Below are 17,939 nucleotides of genomic sequence, written 5' to 3' on the forward strand. Positions count from 1 at the left end.
AGAGCACAGTTTTCCCTGCAGCCCATGGAGAGGTGCCTGCTGGAGCCGGCTGTTGCCCTGCACCCATGGGTCCCACTGCAGAGCAGATCTACACACTGCAGCTGGAGGAGGAGACCACAGTGGAGCAGGTGGCCTGGAGGAAGCTGCAGCCCATGGAGAGCCCCGCAGGCGTAGAGCCCAGGCAGGACCTGCAGCCCATAGATAGGAGACCATGGTGGATCAGGAGTTCTGGCATTAACTGCTGCTTGCAGGGGACCTGAGCAGTCCACTCCCAAAGGATTGGCCCCACCTGGAGTACTGCGTCCAGGTTTGGGGCCCCCAGCACAAGAAAGATGTGGACCACAAGGCGTGGGCCACAAGGATGATCAGAAGGCTGGAGCACCTCTCATATGAAGAAAGGCTGAGAGAGCTCGGGTTGTTCATCCTAGAGAATAGAAGGCTCTGGGGAGACCTCATTGCAGCCTTTCAATACTTAAAGGAGTCTTATAAAAAGGATGGAAAAGGACTTTTTACTCAGATAATGATAGGGAAGGGAGAAATGGTCTTAAAAGTTGGTAGATTTGATTAGACATTAGAAGGAAATTCTTCACTGTAAGGGTAATGAGGCACTGGAACAGGTTGCTGAGAGAATTTGCATATGCCCCATCCCTGGAGGTGTTCAAGATCTGGTTGCACGAGGCCCTGGGCAACCCGATCCAATCTGTAAAAATGCAGGCAGGGAGGGCAGGCAAGGAGGGAAGCTAGGCAAGGACCTGCTGGGCAAAGTTTCCAGGTCTCAGCTGAATGATTATGCTCCCTCTACCGTCCAGAATGTTGAACCTTCCTTAACTGGTAACTGCATCTTGAATAGCTATCAAAATGACTGATCCTTCCTAGGGGTCACAAAACAAATAAACACACAAACAAACAAAACAACAACAGTAACAACAATAGTGCTTTAAATCTTAGTGCAATCTCACATCAGTGACACAAAGAATGAATTCCACCTGTAAGTGAAGGGGAATTAAGCCCTGTTTAGAAGTTCAGTAATTTTTTCTCTGTATAGGATCTGATTCTTGTAAATCAAGATATTTCCCTTCTCTCTACAGATCTTAACTTTCCCTCTCTCTAATACATAAAGAAAGCTGCTATAATTGAATCATAAGGTTTAACTTTTCTAAATTACTTTGATTTCCTACATGGTCTTTGAGCAGTATATTCATACTTCTAATTTCAAATCATCCTCATGGATAATGGACTCAGGAAACATCCCTTATTCTGTTTTCTCTCTCTTCTGTTCATGCTTTATCAGTTTTATCATATTTTCTCAGTTTAATTGCAGCAATTGTCAGAAAGTCATACAAGAACATCAGTTGCACTGAACAGGTACACCGGTGTTTGAAAGTTGCACTTTGGATCTAGGTGTGTGGGCAAATTCCACCTTTAGATATCTCTTACCATAGATTGTCAGACCCAAAGGTAATAAGTTGCTAGTGGTGAAAGTTCAGTCTTTAATAGTTGTTAGCTTGAGTGAGTAAATTACTAAAGTCTACCCCTTCTATAGATATGGAAAACAAAAGTACATATGCTCAGGCAATACAAGTCAACCTCAAAGATTCCTTACTTTTGTAACACATGCTGAATTTAAAATGGATACTTTGAATATTCTTATTCAGGTAAGGAATCAAATTCTGGCTGAAACAGAACTGTGCACAATTAAGTTTTTGGTGTGGTTTGTATGAATATTGAGACAGTCTTTTGCTATTTACAGTCTTGAAGAAATGATTTTTGTCTGGACTTAAGATGGCTCCTTTCTTGCCTGGATCAATGGGAATATATAATTGTCTTTTGTGGGTGACATTTTAAAGAAATTGTTAAAGGTTGTTTAAAGTCTTTCTATAATATGAAGATTAAAGCAGTCTGTTTTCTTAAGAGTTTATAATCACAGAATCACAGACAATATAAAAATCTAATCTATGATTATGGTTTTCATCAGATGCTACCTACTAGCAACATTTATTAAAGAGATTTGTTGCTGAAATGCTACTTTTTATTTGCTAGGTTGCTCGAAAGAGAGTTTTCCAAAACTTGTAGTGGTTGGGGTTTGGGCTGAGGGCTGTAACTCACTGATTTGGAAACTTATTTCCATTTATGAAAACAAAATTGCACTTTTTTTTTTTTTGGTCAGAAATAGAGACTTATTATACCTACTTGTCTAATAGGTGTATAAAAATATGATTTATTATACATACCACAATATAGATCATTTTTGTTAATGAAATATAACAGAGGTATAAATTTATTCTGTAAATAATCAATACAGAGGATACGGATTTGTATATTCTTGAATATATAAGCAATAAATCTTTGCAAATTTTTCCAGATACTGGTACAAATCAGTGAAACATTTTCTCTTTGTCTTTCATTCTTTTCTTTTCTTTTCTTTTCTTTTCTTTTCTTTTCTTTTCTTTTCTTTTCTTTTCTTTTCTTTTCTTTTCTTTTCTTTTCTTTTCTTTTCTTTTCTTTTCTTTTCTTTTCTTTTCTTTTCTTTTCTCCTTTCTTTTCTCTTTTCTTTTCTTTTCTTTTCTTTTCTTTTCTTTTCTTTTCTTTTCTTTTCTTTTCTTTTCTTTTCTTTTCTTTTCTTTTCTTTTCTTTTCTTTTCTTTTCTTTTCTTTTCTTTTCTTTTCTTTTCTTTTCTTTTCTTTTCTCCTTTCTTTTCTTTTCTTTTCTTTTCTTTTCTTTTCTTTTCTTTTCTTTTCTTTTCTTTTCTTTTCTTTTCTTTTCTTTTCTTTTCTTTTCTTTTCTTTTCTTTTCTTTTCTTTTCTTTTCTTTTCTTTTCTTTTCTTTCCTTCTTTCTTTTGTATTTTTAATAAAAGCTGATGTATGAGCCTTTACCTTTATATGGAGCAGTGTAAATCAGAAATAAATAAAAGTAAGACACAAAAAGCTCAGTAGTTTAGCCGCAGCTTTCAGTATTTTTATTGTTCCTTCCTTCAGTTTAGATCTCAGTAAAGCTAACTTTGCATTCCAGTGAACAGTTGGTAGTTCAACAAAAGTATAAATGAGTGAGTGCAGACTACAACCATGGGCATAACATTCGGCAGTTACAATCCCTAGTTTCCTTTTAAACTTTTTACTGGTCCATGTTTTTCTTTTGTTAGGAAAGAAAAAATGCATATGGGTTAGCTTTCACAAAGAAGTGAGCACTGTGTATATTCTGCAGTCCTTGCATACGAACAGTAATGCTTTTAGGCTCTAAAGGAGCTAGTCCCTTCCCATGCACATTTATGTGAGTCTGTACTATAAGTAGTCTTGGCTGGACTAAATTATTTCTAGAGCTCATAGGGAAAGCTCTGATCAGGGGAAGGTACTTACATTTTATATTATATATATATATGTATGTATATATGTATATATAAACAGTGGGTGAGATTCCTAGATTTGCATGTCAGTGTATCACTGACTGTATGTCAGTGGCCAGCAGGTCTAGGGAAGTGATTGTCCCCCTGTACTCGGCTCTGGCAAAGCTGCACCTCAAGTACTGTGTTCAGTTTTGGGCCCCTCACTGCAAGAAGGACATAGTGGTGCTCGAGAGAGTCCAGCGAAGGGCGATGAAGCTGGTGAGGGGTCTCGAGAACAAGTTTTACGAGAAATGGCTGAGGGAGCTGGGGTTATTCAGCCTGGAGAAAAGGAGGCTCAGGGGCGACCCTATTGCACTCTATAGGTACATTAAAGGAGGCTGTAGAGAGGTGGGGATTGGTCTATTCTCGCACATGCCTGGTGACAAAACAAGGGGGAATGGGAGAAAGTTGCACCAGGGGAGGTTTAGGTTGGATATTAGGAAAAACTTCTTTACTGAGAGGGTTGTTAGGCATTGGAATGGGCTGCCCAGGGAAGTGGTGGATTCACCATCCCTGGAGATCTTTAAAAGACACTTAGATGTAGACCTTAGTGATATGGTTTAATGGAGGACTGGTTAGTGTTAGGTTAGAGGTTGGACCCGATGATCTTGAAGGTCTCTATCAACCTAGATGACTCCGTGATTCTGTGATTCTGTATCATCTCTGAATTTCTTTACAGTAACTTTAGGTCACTTTGTCTTACCTATATATTTCTATCCAAGGATCTGTATATAGTTAGTTAGCTCATAGAAAGGAGGTCAGTTCTACTCATAGCTACTTTTACTGAATGTATGGGCCTGGAATAACAATTTAAAAGCTAATTCATTAGGTATTTCCCAAGCTGAATGCTTGCAGTTCTTGATTTTAAAAGGGCACACAAGTCTGCTACTGTTAGAAATACTTAAGTATTTTATTCACAAAAGAAAAAAACATGATTTTGTTGTTGTTGTCTTCTGGCATTTTTAAACATTATTTCTAGAAACCCTAGATCCTTTCTCCATCAGGAAATTAACAACAACAGAAGTTTTCACCAAGCAGGATTAAGTAGAGAAACAGTATATGGAATTTCAGTGCAGAACAGGTGTCTTTTAGTGGGACTTAGAAATGAAGTTGCTTTTTGTATGACTTCTGCCTGCCTCATGGTGTCACTTGCCTGAAGTTAGATACATCTTGTTGGGTATATATTTAGTCTCTCATCATCTAGAAAATATGTTGGCATCCAGACTAGAGGTTTCCTGAACACATAGTCTGTAAGGGACCCTTGGAGGTCAGGCCTGTGAAATGCACTTAAGATCCAATATAATGACCTTCTAAGTCTCAGACATATCACTCTTTCTCTGCTAGCAAGTAAAAGTCTTGGAAACATAAATTAATTGATAATCTTCCATTAAAAACAGCTTATTCATTCACTGTCTTAGTTTCATTCAAGTTAGGATTCATCCTAAATACCTTTAAGGATTCGTTCTTGTGTCACTCCATATACAGTGACATAAATACACATACATATGTAACCGTGGCACTGGTTCTTGTGTCAGTCTTCTAATTTTCCATTCTGTGCTTGAAAATATTACAGGAATCTGGTAAGATTTGCCCTGCAAGTGTTGCTTATTGATGTCTTCCGAATGATGGCTTCCAGATTTCAGTATGCAATGACTCTTCACATTATTATTTTTCTACAGATAGCTCATTTGGTCACAGGTAAGTCTGTGTTCTGTTCTAATCCGAATTTGATTTTAAAAAGACAATAATTTTCAGAGCAGCTGAAGAGAGAAAAAGAGAAGAGAAGAGAAGAGAAGAGAAGAGAAGAGAAGAGAAGAGAAGAGAAGAGAAGAGAAGAGAAGAGAAGAGAAGAGAAGAGAAGAGAAGAGAAGAGAAAAAAGAAAAGAGAAAAAAGAAAGGAAAAGAAAAGAAAAAAGAAAAGAAAAGAAAAGAAAAGAAAAGAAAAGAAAAGAAAAGAAAAGAAAAGAAAAGAAAAGAAAAGAAAAGAAAAGAAAAGAAAAGAAAAGAAAAGAAAAGAAAAGAAAAGAAAAGAAAAGAAAGGAAAAGAAAGGAAAAGAAAAAAGAAAAGAAAAGAAAAGAAAAGAAAAGAAAAGAAAAGAAAAGAAAAGAAAAGAAAAGAAAAGAAAAGAAAAGAAAAGAAAAGAAAAGAAAAGAAAAGAAAAGAAAAGAAAAGAAAAGAAAAGAAAAGAAATTATAGACTTGTGTGTTGTTTGTCAATGAGTATTTTATTTTGCAATATATTTGTAGCTATACTTTTTATATAGACACACACCATTCCCTCCACTCATTTTCTGAAGCTGAAACAAGGAGTAGGATTATATGAAATCGTAATATACTCCATTCATGCACATTATACAATGTCTAAGCAATATTAAAGACTCATTTAAACCTTCAATATGGGATTAAAATTAGATTTACTGGCCTTACATGCCTGTTTATAAGGGACTTTCAATTCTCCGTTTTGGAGTTGTTGTATTTTTTTGTTTTTGTTTTTGTTTTCAGCTCAGCTGGCCCTGTCACTTTTATCAAGCTGAGAAAGCCAAGAGCTGCCCATTTTAGAGTGGCTGAATAGGAAAGTAAACTGTAAAGGGCCAATGGTATTTTTGCTGTTAAACATCAAGATTTATTTTTTTCATAAATGACTGTATTTCAAAAAATAGACTATATGTGAAATTAAATGTACTTACTGTGGTGTGTTTCATCACTAAACACAGTTGTCCTAGTGAGAATATTACAGGCATCTGATGTTAGGTAAACAGCAGACTCTCACCTTTTGAATTCCAGCTTCACAAAATGATCTTTACTTTCTGCATGGTAGACATGTCTTTTCTACCTCTGAACTTGCTTACAAGCTGAGCTCAGTATTTCTAACAACACCTCCCTGAGGTTATGCTATGCTCTGAGGAGATTAGTGGTAGTGATGAAGGATGGCAGAGGATGGAAAAACACACACACACACACACACACACAAAGTGCTTTTATACACTCATGTGGATCTACAGAGATGTGATCTGATTACTGCTATGGGATGTCTTCCACTACATTTTGTTTGGTTTCACTAGTCCCTGATTTTACAGTGTGAGATTACAGAACTTGTTCTTGAGATAACATCCTGATTGACAGAATTTTCTGATGAACTGTATAGAATAGTTACTTTTTATTACATTCACAAATCCAATATTACAGTTTCCTATTGGAAGTGTTAATGAGAACTTCATGACACTCAATATTTACATCTATATCTTCTTGCAGGCCAGTTTAAAATTATACCTCCTGACAATCCTGTTATTGGAGTCATTGGGAAAGGAGTCACCTTGCCCTGTCAGCTGGAAGCTAAGACAACCCCTGAGAGACTTACTGTTCAGTGGATATTTACTGGAAAATCCCAGAAAATTTTTGTGACCACCTATGATGGAAAAAACAAACAAAATCCAATTAGTGAGGATGAGACATACCAGGGCAGGACAAATTTCTTTCAGACTGAATTTAATAAGGGTAACATGTCTCTTCACCTGAAAAATGTCATGCTCTCTGATGAAGGGAAATACACCTGCAATATCTTTCTGGAGAATTGGTATGATGAAGTGGTGGTTGATCTGAATGTGGCAGGTGAGTGGAATGTCAGATGTTTGCTACTTCTTCCTCCATCCAGTTTTACAATGTCAGTAAGGACTGTGGGGTATAAACAGGTTGGATTAATTTCATCGACACTTAGCCTAGCTTTTTTGCCAGCAGAATTTGAATAGTAACAGAAATTGTTTTAGTGTCTTACACCTCAGCTTTAAAATGTTAAAGGCAGCAGAAATCAATCTTGCAATAAAGCAAGCAAGTTTTTTTGCAGAGGTAAAGTAACTGAAGCCTGACTGTGACTGCATTTGGTACTACAACCCATTTCTCTTGCTCTAGCCCTCATTTTCTCTCATCTCAATTTTTCTCCAGTACTCCAGTCTTTATCTATTGATGATGTCATCCAACGTTTTATTAGCAGCACATTTCCACCCAGTGATATTATGCTTCTCTCCTTCCTTCCTTCCTTCCTTCCTCCCTTCCTTCCTTCCTTCCTTCCTTCCTTCCTTCCTTCCTTCCTTCCTTCCTTCCTTCCTTCCTTCCTTCCTTCCTTCCTTCCTTTCTTCCTTCCTTCCTTCCTTCCTTCCTTCCTTCCTTCCTTCCTTCCTTCCTTCCTTCCTTCCTTCCTACCTTCCTCCCTCCCTCCCTTCCTCCCTTCCTCCCTCCCTTCCTCCCTTCCTCCCTCCCTTCCTCCCTTCCTCCCTCCCTCCCTCCCTCCCTCCCTCCCTCCCTCCCTTCCTCCCTTCCTCCCTTCCTTCCTCCCTTCCTCCCTTCCTCCCTTCCTCCCTTCCTCCCTTCCTCCCTTCATTTCAATTTAACTTGTTCATGGAAATATCAAAAATCAGTCCAAAGATCTGTCTTTATCAGGACTGTAAAAGACATTGCAAAAGGGTCCCACTCTAATGTAACACGGGAAGAGCTATTTACCATCAAATTAATGAGAACTAAAATTCCAAATCTGTTGAATTCACACACTGTTTTTATAGGGAAATCTAGGCAAGATCTTCCCATCATGCACTGTTTGTTCAGAGAACATTTAATTTCCTGTTTGTTGGAGTTTTCTTGTTTGCTGTTCTATAGCTAAAGGTGATGACACTTCCATCTTCCTGGATGGTCACGTCGGTCAGGGCATTGGCCTCACCTGCAAGTCACAGGGATGGTTTCCAGAGCCTGAGGTAGTTTGGCTGGACAGTAAAGGACAGACGCGGAAAGAGAAAGTGATCACCCAAAGAACAAAGACTTCTTCAGGCATTTTTGATGTTGTAACTTCCATGAACCTAGAACCAGGATCTGACAAAGAAGTCTCCTGCAGAATTGTCAATAACCTACTCAACACTGTATGTGAATCCCGAGTCCTGATATCAGGTGAGTAACCACGAGGGTCAATTTCTGTGAGGACCTGTCTGTTGTCTTTCCATTGGCCCTGGAGAGATCCCGGACACCCAACACAGAAATAAATGACAAGCACTTAGGTGGATAATATAGTAAGAAATCTATCTTTATGCTTTAGATTACTCATTATATTCATGATGCATTTTAGCTATAAATATTAAAGCAGTCATTAGCAGACACCCAAGTTGTCACTATGAAAATTTTGAGAGGGAAATATTTTGAAGCACTAATGGGAAAAGCAATGCTCCTACAATGTTACCAGGATAACCAGCAAAGTGACTTGAGACAGCTGGTTCATGCTGATAGGAAATACTGAATGTCTTCTCCCATCACCTTTTGTCTCCCTGACATCTCCATGATTACTCTGAGCTTCAGCATGTGCCTCCATCCAGTTTGGATTCCTCAACTGCAAAGTAGACAATTTTATTTCAAAATGAAAGAGGAGAGGAGTCTTTAGCTTTTTTCCCATCTGAAATACCATTACAGATGACTCTTCTTTGCTGAAAACGTCATCTATTCTAGTTAAAATACTGCACCTAGATGGGCTGCTCAACACATATTTCTTGTAAAGAAGTGACTTCTCCAACATGCCTCTATCCATGGCAGTCTTTGTCTGAATGAATATGGCATATGCACTGTAGGATCATAACTTGATTGCCTTCACATGGACATTAATATTAACTCGTATAGCCTGGAATACCTGGCAAAGCAGTATATGGATGTTTTGGAATTGAGGGGAGATCTTTAACCTTCATGACTGACAGGAAGTGGTAATAAAAGATACATTACAGCAAATACAATGGCAGTAGACACATATCTTTGACCACTGGACCTGTCTTAGCTGTTTCACAGTCATTAATTTAATGTAACACCTTTTGTGTTTACAGATGTCTTCTTTCCATCCACTTCACCTTGGATGACTGCCTTCATCGCAATTTTATGTTTCAGTATTGCTGTTATTGCTGCTGTGGGTGCTAAACTGAAGGGTAAGTATTTCCACCTACAACAGCTAATGCAGAAGTTTTAATCTTCAATGCAAATGCACTTAATAAAAACTTAAATAATATTTTAACATCACATTCAGAAAGAAATATATGGGAATTGAGGGGGACAGAGGAAAAAAATGACAGACATATAGTTAAAAGTTGAATATGTGTGGGCTCTTCATGTGTGTGAATGAACAGAACATCCTTAAGAGGGAGGTGACTTCCATGAGACATAATTTTTTGTAATCACAAATATTTACAGGCACAGAATAAGATTTTTGCTTTCAGAGTAGTGGATTTTTGAAAGAAAACTCTTTTTGGAATTATGCTATGATATTTTCATCAGACTCATTGTCTTGGGGAAAAAATAAATCATTGTTTTTTCTTGTTTTTCCAGTTAATACTACAAGAAGACAAAAAGCAGGTGAGTAATGAGGAAATTAAATATGGAACCCCACAACTCTTTTTTAAAAAGTAAACAGTATGATAATAATGTGGTCATGATCAATATTGAAGTATTTCAGTTTTGAAATGCACGAAGATGAAATGGGTGTTTTGGACACTGATCAGCTTTGAGTACTGCCACTGGTACTTTATCAGGGCATTTTGCTTCTTCCGCTCACACACAGACCTAATGAATCCAATATAGAGACTTTTTATTGAACTGTCTGCCTACTTGTATGTGGAAGTTCTCCTTGTCTCTAACAGGATGAGGTAATAGCAGAGCTTCCTCTGTAAGTGCATGACATTTTTCCCATTCCAGTAGCTCATTTTTCTTTGGGCATTTCTAAAGTTTTCTGGTAATGAAATATACCTATGGTAGAATGTTTTAGTTTTTCCACAGTGCCCATAGGTTCAACTTCCAAATAGCACTTCAGACTTTTGACTGATATCATTAATTTTCTATTGTTTTTAGATAATGAATGCTTAGTTAAATAACTAATGTTTATGTGTGTGTGTGTTTTTTTATCCTCAGAAAAAAAGACGAATGATCTTATAACAGGTAAATACTCCTCGAAAACTATCAGGACATCTTGGAAACAAAATCACATACACTGTTCTAGGGCATTTTGGTATTTCTAGATGTGAATCTCAGAAGTAGTATTCCTTATCTACATAGTGGATTTAATGAAAATTGGCCATACCATTCCTTATAATTAAATGCTATTGACCCCTTCATAGGCAGTTCGAAGCAGAATTAATCACTCAGGGTAATACTTTAATTCTTGAAAGATGGTGAAGGGACTGATACATCGGGGACTAGTATGATTGCATAAATAACTCCAGGTATAACCTTATTTATTCTGTAACTGCAATGAAAATGCCATTGTTCTGTAAGAGATTTATGATCCAATTTTTCATATCTGGTTTAATCTGCTTATAATTCCAAAAATGACAAGCAATTGTTTTGTTGTTGTTTTATTTCTTTGCTTGTTAGTATTCTATATAATAAACCTTGAACTATTTACTGCTAAATTGCATCCCATGGATTTAAATCAGATCTTTTAGTTCTAACCTGAATAAACAAGTAACAATTCCTTCTGCAATTTCTGCAAATGTCCATATCATCAGCACATATTTCTTGTCTAAACCAAATAATGATAACACAAATCAAGTATGCCCCAGAAATATTCTAGGGGATATCAGTTTTCTCAGTTTGGCTTTTCAATTTACTAGTAAGATTCAATTTACTGAAGCCTCTAAAATAATAGAAGTCTCTGTGTCTTCATTTGTTCTCTTTGGGATCAGGTACAGGAACCAGGAACATTTGGAGAGAAATCAGATTCAAGCTGCCCGAGAAAGTTATTGCTGGGGAGATTTGATGGGTAGAGGGGGTGTGTGGATTTCCTACATGGACTATAATGGAAAGCAACTAGATGAGATTGAGACATTCATGTGATAGATAACTAAAAGAGGCCAGGGTAATGTAATTTCATCTCTTCAGCTGTGAAGTCTCCTCAGAATTTGTGTGTTAAGTTACCTAGATTTCATTTGACTTCATAATTCTCTATGCAACTTAACCTTCTTTACTTCACTAAATAGATTAGGTTGATTATAGCTGTTCTTATGTTAAAATGTTATGGGAGAAAAAGTATTCAAGAAAAAAAAAAAATCACTTTTAAAATATGATATTGGAATAGATACAGAAATGACCATATATGATTTCTTTCAGAAAAAAACAATCTGGAGGAACAATTAGGTAAGAACTTGGTTTTCATGTTCCTTTTGGTACTTCTAGTATGCATGCTATTTAAATCCCTAATAAAGCAAATGAGATGTACAGTATTTTGATATGAATTATTTCTGGATGTTTCTGTTCCATTTAAGAAAATTTATTATGGCTTGATTTCATGTTGGATAAATTCAAATAAATAAATTCAAAGATTCAGAGCATCCATGAGATCCATTTCCCATGAACTTGTTGAAATTAGTAATTGAGGGCAATGACAAAATTTTAAAACTTCTCTGATAATTTTTAACTTCTAAATTAAACCAACTGTCCAGCCCAGTAATGGTTTTGTTTCTGTTTTTGTTCTTTTTACCCTCATTGGTCAACTTAGAGGCACAGAAGAACACATTCAAAGGAGGTAAATATAACACGGCAATTAAGACAATTTTTATCAAAATTTGTAAGTGGATATATACATGAGAATGAAAATTAACTACTTAATTAGAAAACATGACAGCTTATTTCTAGTTAAATGGTTGTTCTACTTCATTTTTAGTCACTGCTAAAAGTACTATATAGAGTGGTTTTATTTCTAAGAGTCTTGTGATGTTTTTCTGCCTCTGTGTAATCTTTCTGCCTGGAGTCAGTAAGGCTGTACTGGGATTTCTTGAACAGCTCTTACACCTGTTGTTCTTTCTCACTTTCTGGTCAAATCATTAAAACAGCTGTAACTAGCGTCACAAAGACAAAATGAATGCACTGGTCTCCAGAGAAATACTGACTTAAAAGTTTAACATCCTAGAAAATAAGTTCTAAGGAAAATGCTGTTTACTTTTTTTTTTTTTTTTTTTCTGCATTACTTACTGGCCCTCCACCAACATACTTGGAGAGTGAGAAATCTCCTTGTGCTTTCATTTCACTTATTAAAGCTATTCTTTTGCAGCAATCTCTGAGAACATAAAGCAACTCGGTAAGAAAACATTTTGAATAAATGTTATATTTTTGTGAAAGTATTCCAGTCTGTCTGATTATGTCATCTCTGGGGGTAAGAGTAATGCCAATATCTCATCACAGTGCAGTTATATTTCCCCCTCCAAGACAGGTATAACAAGGCATTCTATGATACCTACCTGAAGTGTGAATAATCCTCCTTGTCAGAAGCTTTTATACCTAAAACTACAATAAATTTACAGACACCCATAACACTGTATGAGTTGTTTCATTGTATATCATGTCTACCTAAATCATGGAATTGACAACAAAGAAGGAATTAATTCTCTCCATGCCACCCCATGGGCTGACATAATATACTCTAAAATGCTTGTTAAATGCAAATAAATTGAGACATGTTGAGGCCAAGTTTGTGTCCTTCACCTTGCAACCAAGTCCCAAAAATTCAAACTGCAGAAATGCAAAAAAGGACTAATATTGACTTGTGCTGTAGCTTGTCTCCTATACTGTGGGTATGTCTAACTTTAAAAAAAAATGAACCAGAAGAGAGAAAAACCCTCACAAAATTAGTGTCAATAACTAGAACATCTTTTCCTTTCAGATCGACTAAAAGATGACTTGGGTAAGTGGTTTAAAAATATTTTATCGCAATATGCACTGCTACTTTAGGTAGAATAAAGTCAACCCTGGGACTGAATCAGAGTCATAACAAGCATAATGCAGAAATAATATAGGCTGAAAAGTATCTAACTGCCCTACAGAACCATAAAGTGCTATTGTCTCTTTCCTTTCTGCAGACTTCTGGGAAGCCCGGAGCCATGCAGGTAAGCTGACAGGAAAAAGGGTGTGAGCTGCACATAGGTCAGGGCAATCCCAAACAGGAGTACAGAGCAGGAGAAGAACACATTGAGAGCAGCCCAGTGGAAAAGGATTAGGGGATTCTAGTGGACTAAAGGCTCAACATGAGCCAGCAGTGCACACTTGTAGCCCAGAAGGAAAAATGCATCCTGGGCTGCAACAAAAGAGGAGTAACCAGCAGGTCAAGAGAGGTGATTGTCCCCCTCCACTCTGCCCTCGTGAAGCCCCACCTGGTGTACTACGTCCAGTTTTGTGTCCCCCAGCACAAGAAGGATGTGGACCTGTTTGAGTCCAGAGGAGAGCCACAAAGATGATCAGAGGGCTGAAGCACATCTCCTCTGAAGAAAGGCTGAGAGAGCTGGAGATGTTCAGCCCAGAGAAAAGAAGGCTCTGGGGTGACCTCATTGAGACCTTTCAGTACTTAAGGTTTTATAAAAAAAGATGGAGAAGGACTCTTTACTGAGGTAGATAATGATAGGACAAAGGGAAAGAGTCTCAAACTAAAAGAGAATAGATTTAGATTAGCCATTAGGAGGAAATTCTTCAATGCAAGGGTAGTAAGGCACTACAACAAGTTGCCAAGAGAAGTTTTGGATGCCCCATTCCTGGAGGTGTTCAAGGCCAGGCTGAAGGGGGCTTTGGCCAACCTGATCTAGTGGGTGTCACCCCTGAATATGTCAAGGGGCTGAAGTTAAATGATCTTTAAGGTCCCTTCAAACCTGAGACATTCTATGAGTCTGATTCTATAATTCTATGAAAAGGGGGTTTCCGTCTGTCCAAGTTACCCTGACATAAAAATGCCATGACTTTAGAGACTGGTAGGCTCAGCTGGAGTCACAGGAACATGCCATCACCTGTGTTGGATAAAAGGAAATGAGGCTAGGAAGGGGTAGTTGGGAAGACTGAGAAAAGGAGTTGCTGAAAAGAGTCAAAGGAGAGTGTTGTGTGTGGACACCATTCCAGAGAGGATGGATGGTAACATGGAAAAGAGAAAGCAAGAAATTTATTGTAAAGTGAGTGATGAGAGAGAGTCATCTGGACTTAAACCCCAAGAGAGTACATGGCTATGAGAGCTCTGAAGGTACCTGTTGCTTCCTCAGTGACCGTTGCATGCCCTGTTTGGGGGAATGTTTCAATTCTTTGTTGAATCACACCAGGACTGCTCAGACCCTCAAAGATTTCAGCCCATAGTCCCCTACAGAGACAGGTCCCTGAGTGGCTCTGCTCACTGGATTCTTCTTCTTTTCTCCTCCAGTGCTCATTGATGTGAATCCTGATTGCCGAGTCCTAGAGCTCCCAGTGCCAGGGACTCCAAAAGTTGAAGATACCTCATCTGAGCCTGAAAGCCTGAGCAGTCCCTCAACAGTCCCTGTTCTGGTGGGGAAGGAAGGGTTTGCAGCCGGGAAACACTACTGGGAGGTGGAGGTGGACCAGCAGCAGGACTGGGTGCTGGGGGTGGTGGGGGAGAAAGAGAGGCAAGAGGAGGAAGGGACAAATGTTGGTGAGGACTTCTGGGCTCTGCACAGATCCCAGGGAGAGTTATTCTCTAGCAAGGAAAACAGCAAGATTGAGAAGAAGAGTATGAGTTGCTCAGTGATTGGTGTGCTTCTGGATTTGGAGGAAGCACAAGTCAAATTTTATGAAGCAGGGCAGAGGAATATCATAGTGAAAATCCCTCTAAACCTTGGAAAGAAACCTGCAGAAATATTTTACCCATTTTTACCTAAAGGAGAAGAAGGGGTAGTCACACCTGTTATCTGCCCAGTCTTAATCCCTGTCCCTTTGGAGACACTGTAGAAGGATAATTTGAATCAAATAGCTTGTAGAGGCAAGGTTCTCTTCAATGTGTCAGAGTGGACTAGAGGAGAGACAACAATGTCTTAGGACATCAGTTATTATCAAATCCAGAGAGCAGTACTGTGGAACAAAACAGAAAAACCTGGAAAGAAGAAAAAAAAAAAAAAAAAAAGAGGAAAAAAAATAAAAATAATGAGGCAAAGATGTTGTGTCTAAAAGTAGAGAAAAAAAAAAGTGAAGTTTGAAGCAAAATATCTTTTAATATTATTTGTTCTCAACTAAGAGAACATGAGAAGCCTGTAATGACTATATTTTGGTGGAGCATATTACCCATTTCTGTCCAAAGAGGAAGGGATAGTCAAACCTGTTTGCCATCAGCAAAAAATTCCTGTTCCATTAAAGGCTCTATAAGTTGCACTCTCACATTTAATGGATTAGGGAAAGACAGTTCACTTGAAAGTAAAACAGAAAATTTGAGAACTGATATTTCAGTAATATAAAATTACTGAAGTAATTGTAATAGTAATGTAAGGAGAAGAAACTTGTGTTTAAAACAGGAAGAAAAATTAAGAAAGAAAAAAAGAAATGGGTAGTATAAACAAGACTGGGATCAGATTCAGAAACTCTGGTAGCTGTTTGAGCTCCCTTTACAGGACATGACAGTCTTATGAGTACAGCAACAGGTTCAGTTGATTGAAGACAGTAGTAATTTAGGTGGTGCTATATAGTCTATCTTTTCTAGAGTTTGCTCTATAAGGACTTGCATTTTTTTTTTCTTCTTTTTTTAATTTTTATTTTTGTCATAACTGTCAGCTGGAAGCATCTCAAACAGCACCTACTTCTAGGCAACATGACTTGTTCTCCCTGTTCTGCATTTAAGTTCAACGTCATCTGTAAAGTTAAGCAACTTAAATTTCACCATCTTTATAACAAAAAAATAAATAAATTTTCCTTGGAGAAAAGTACCTTTTTGAAAACTCTTATTTTAAATGTTAAGCTCATTAGAAGATCTATGATAAGATAAATCATTAAAAGATAGATATTTGCCAAAGATCTGCTAGAATTTGGCAGGGTATTGGGCATACCTTCCTTTGAGAAGCTTGACATGAACCTGCAGTGTGTGCTTGCAGCTCAGAAAGCCAACCAAATCCTGGACTGCATCAAGAGGAGTGGCTAGCATGTCGAGGGAGCTGACTGTGCCCCTCTTCTCTACCCTTGTGAGGCCCAACTTGGATTCCTGCATCCAAGTCTGAAGCTCCCAGCCCAAAAAGGATTTGGACCTGTTAGAGGAGGACCATAAAGATGATGAGAAGGTTGGAGCACATCTCTGAAGAAAGTCTGAGAGAACTGGAGATATTCAGCCTGGAGAAGAGAAGGCTCTGGGGAGACCTCATTGCAGCCTTTCAGTACTTAAAGGAGTCACATCAAAAAGGTGGAGAGAAACTTTTTGATGCAGTAGATAGTGATAGGATAAGAGGGGATGGTTTTAAAACTCTCTCCGAGGCAGTCAGCTCTGGGGCAGACGCGTTCTGCAGTGGAGTGGGGGATCGTTGTGTGCAAGGTGTTTTCTAGTTCAAAGCCACACGAGGCAGCCGAGGAAGCCACCAGGACCCAGCAGCCTTCGCAAGGGCAGCAAACGAGGCTTGGGCAGAGCCAGCAGCACCCCCCTCTGTCATACAAAGACAGTCCCTAGAGAGTGCAAATGACCAGGAGCGCGGCAAACAGGGTGGACAAAGAGAATGAGGCGTGGCAGTCAAGGCATGGTGAGGCAGTTTGTGTGGGCAGGGTGAGCAGGGAGGGTGGAATATCCCCTCCATTCAGGAGATGGGTTCACCTATCAGCTGCCAACCAGATGGCAAACACAGACATGGTCTCCACCAGGCAGAAAGTGCTCACCAAACCCAGGATGAAGAGACAGATGAGGCTTTTCTGTAAACATCTGGAGAAAGTCATGCAATCACAAGCACTTCTTCTCATTGGGAATTCAATGTCCTGTTTTACTAGAGATCCCAGACCTCAATAAATGCGGTGCTTGCTTTTTGCCTTGAGGTTCTTCGCCTGAGGGTGGCTCTTCTTCCTTTGAGGTGCCTGCTTATGTTTAGCACAAATGCAAGTGCACACCCCCAGATCATGAGCCTTGACTCCCAGCCTTGACGAGCACAATGCAGACCTAAGTGCAAATGCTGACAATAAAGGCATTCTGAAGCAATCTCCTAGGGAAATTATTTGGATTTTCACTTGCCCCGGTTCTTTCAGCTACACTTACCAGCCTGCTGCACCCCACGAGAGGTATGAAGACACTCAGGAAGACTATCATAGGAGTTCCAGATAGCTCTGATCATAGCCCAGATACAATATTTTTTTTTTTCTGTTTCAAGTGCAAAGTCCAACTAGCAATGACTAGGGTCTTTCCTTCCTCTGTCCCCAGTGCAGAACTGACCTCAACAACATCATGGCCAAGGAGAACAATGCAAACAATAAATCTTTTGAGGAAGTGTAGTTTAACCTAAAGCTGAAAAAAAAATAAAATATTTTAATCCTAACCCCATCCTTATAATCTGGAATGCTCTTGAGATCATGATAAGGACACCACAGACTTGTCTAAGCTACCCACACACAAACTTCTAGTGACATTACAGAAACCCCAGACTGCTATACAATGCAACCCAGAAGGGTATGGGTCTCCTCCGCATGAGATCTGCCCCACCGAAGTGTTTATTTCTGGTACTCTGGAGCTTCTCATATGGCAGTAGCCCCCAAGAAGTGGTGGATGCCCCATCCCTGGAAGTGTTTAAGGCCAGTTTGGATGGGGCTTTGAGCAACTTCGTCAAGGGCAAC

The 17,939-nt window shown here is 38.6% G+C and overlaps 1 protein-coding gene across 2 annotated transcripts; it reads left to right on the forward strand.

The window, feature by feature from the left end:
• The first annotated feature begins 1,458 nt into the window (after positions 1-1,458).
• Positions 1,459-16,066, forward strand: LOC137846109 (butyrophilin subfamily 3 member A2-like). Of its 2 annotated transcripts, XM_068663795.1 has the most exons (13): positions 1,459-1,655; positions 4,954-5,078; positions 6,633-6,989; positions 8,028-8,312; positions 9,227-9,325; positions 9,723-9,749; positions 10,302-10,328; positions 11,499-11,525; positions 11,887-11,913; positions 12,439-12,465; positions 13,048-13,068; positions 13,244-13,270; positions 14,560-16,066. In XM_068663795.1, exons 2-13 carry the CDS (start codon positions 5,003-5,005, stop codon positions 15,099-15,101), a joined length of 1,542 nt encoding a protein of 513 aa, XP_068519896.1. In that variant the 5' UTR covers positions 1,459-1,655; positions 4,954-5,002; the 3' UTR covers positions 15,102-16,066. The 2 variants fall into 2 exon arrangements, with proteins under 2 accessions (XP_068519896.1, XP_068519897.1); XM_068663796.1 differs by lacking the exon at positions 10,302-10,328.
• Positions 16,067-17,939: the final 1,873 nt, after the last annotated feature.

Source organism: Anas acuta, chromosome 30, assembly GCF_963932015.1.
Source record: "Anas acuta chromosome 30, bAnaAcu1.1, whole genome shotgun sequence".
Taxonomy (NCBI): domain Eukaryota; kingdom Metazoa; phylum Chordata; class Aves; order Anseriformes; family Anatidae; genus Anas; species Anas acuta.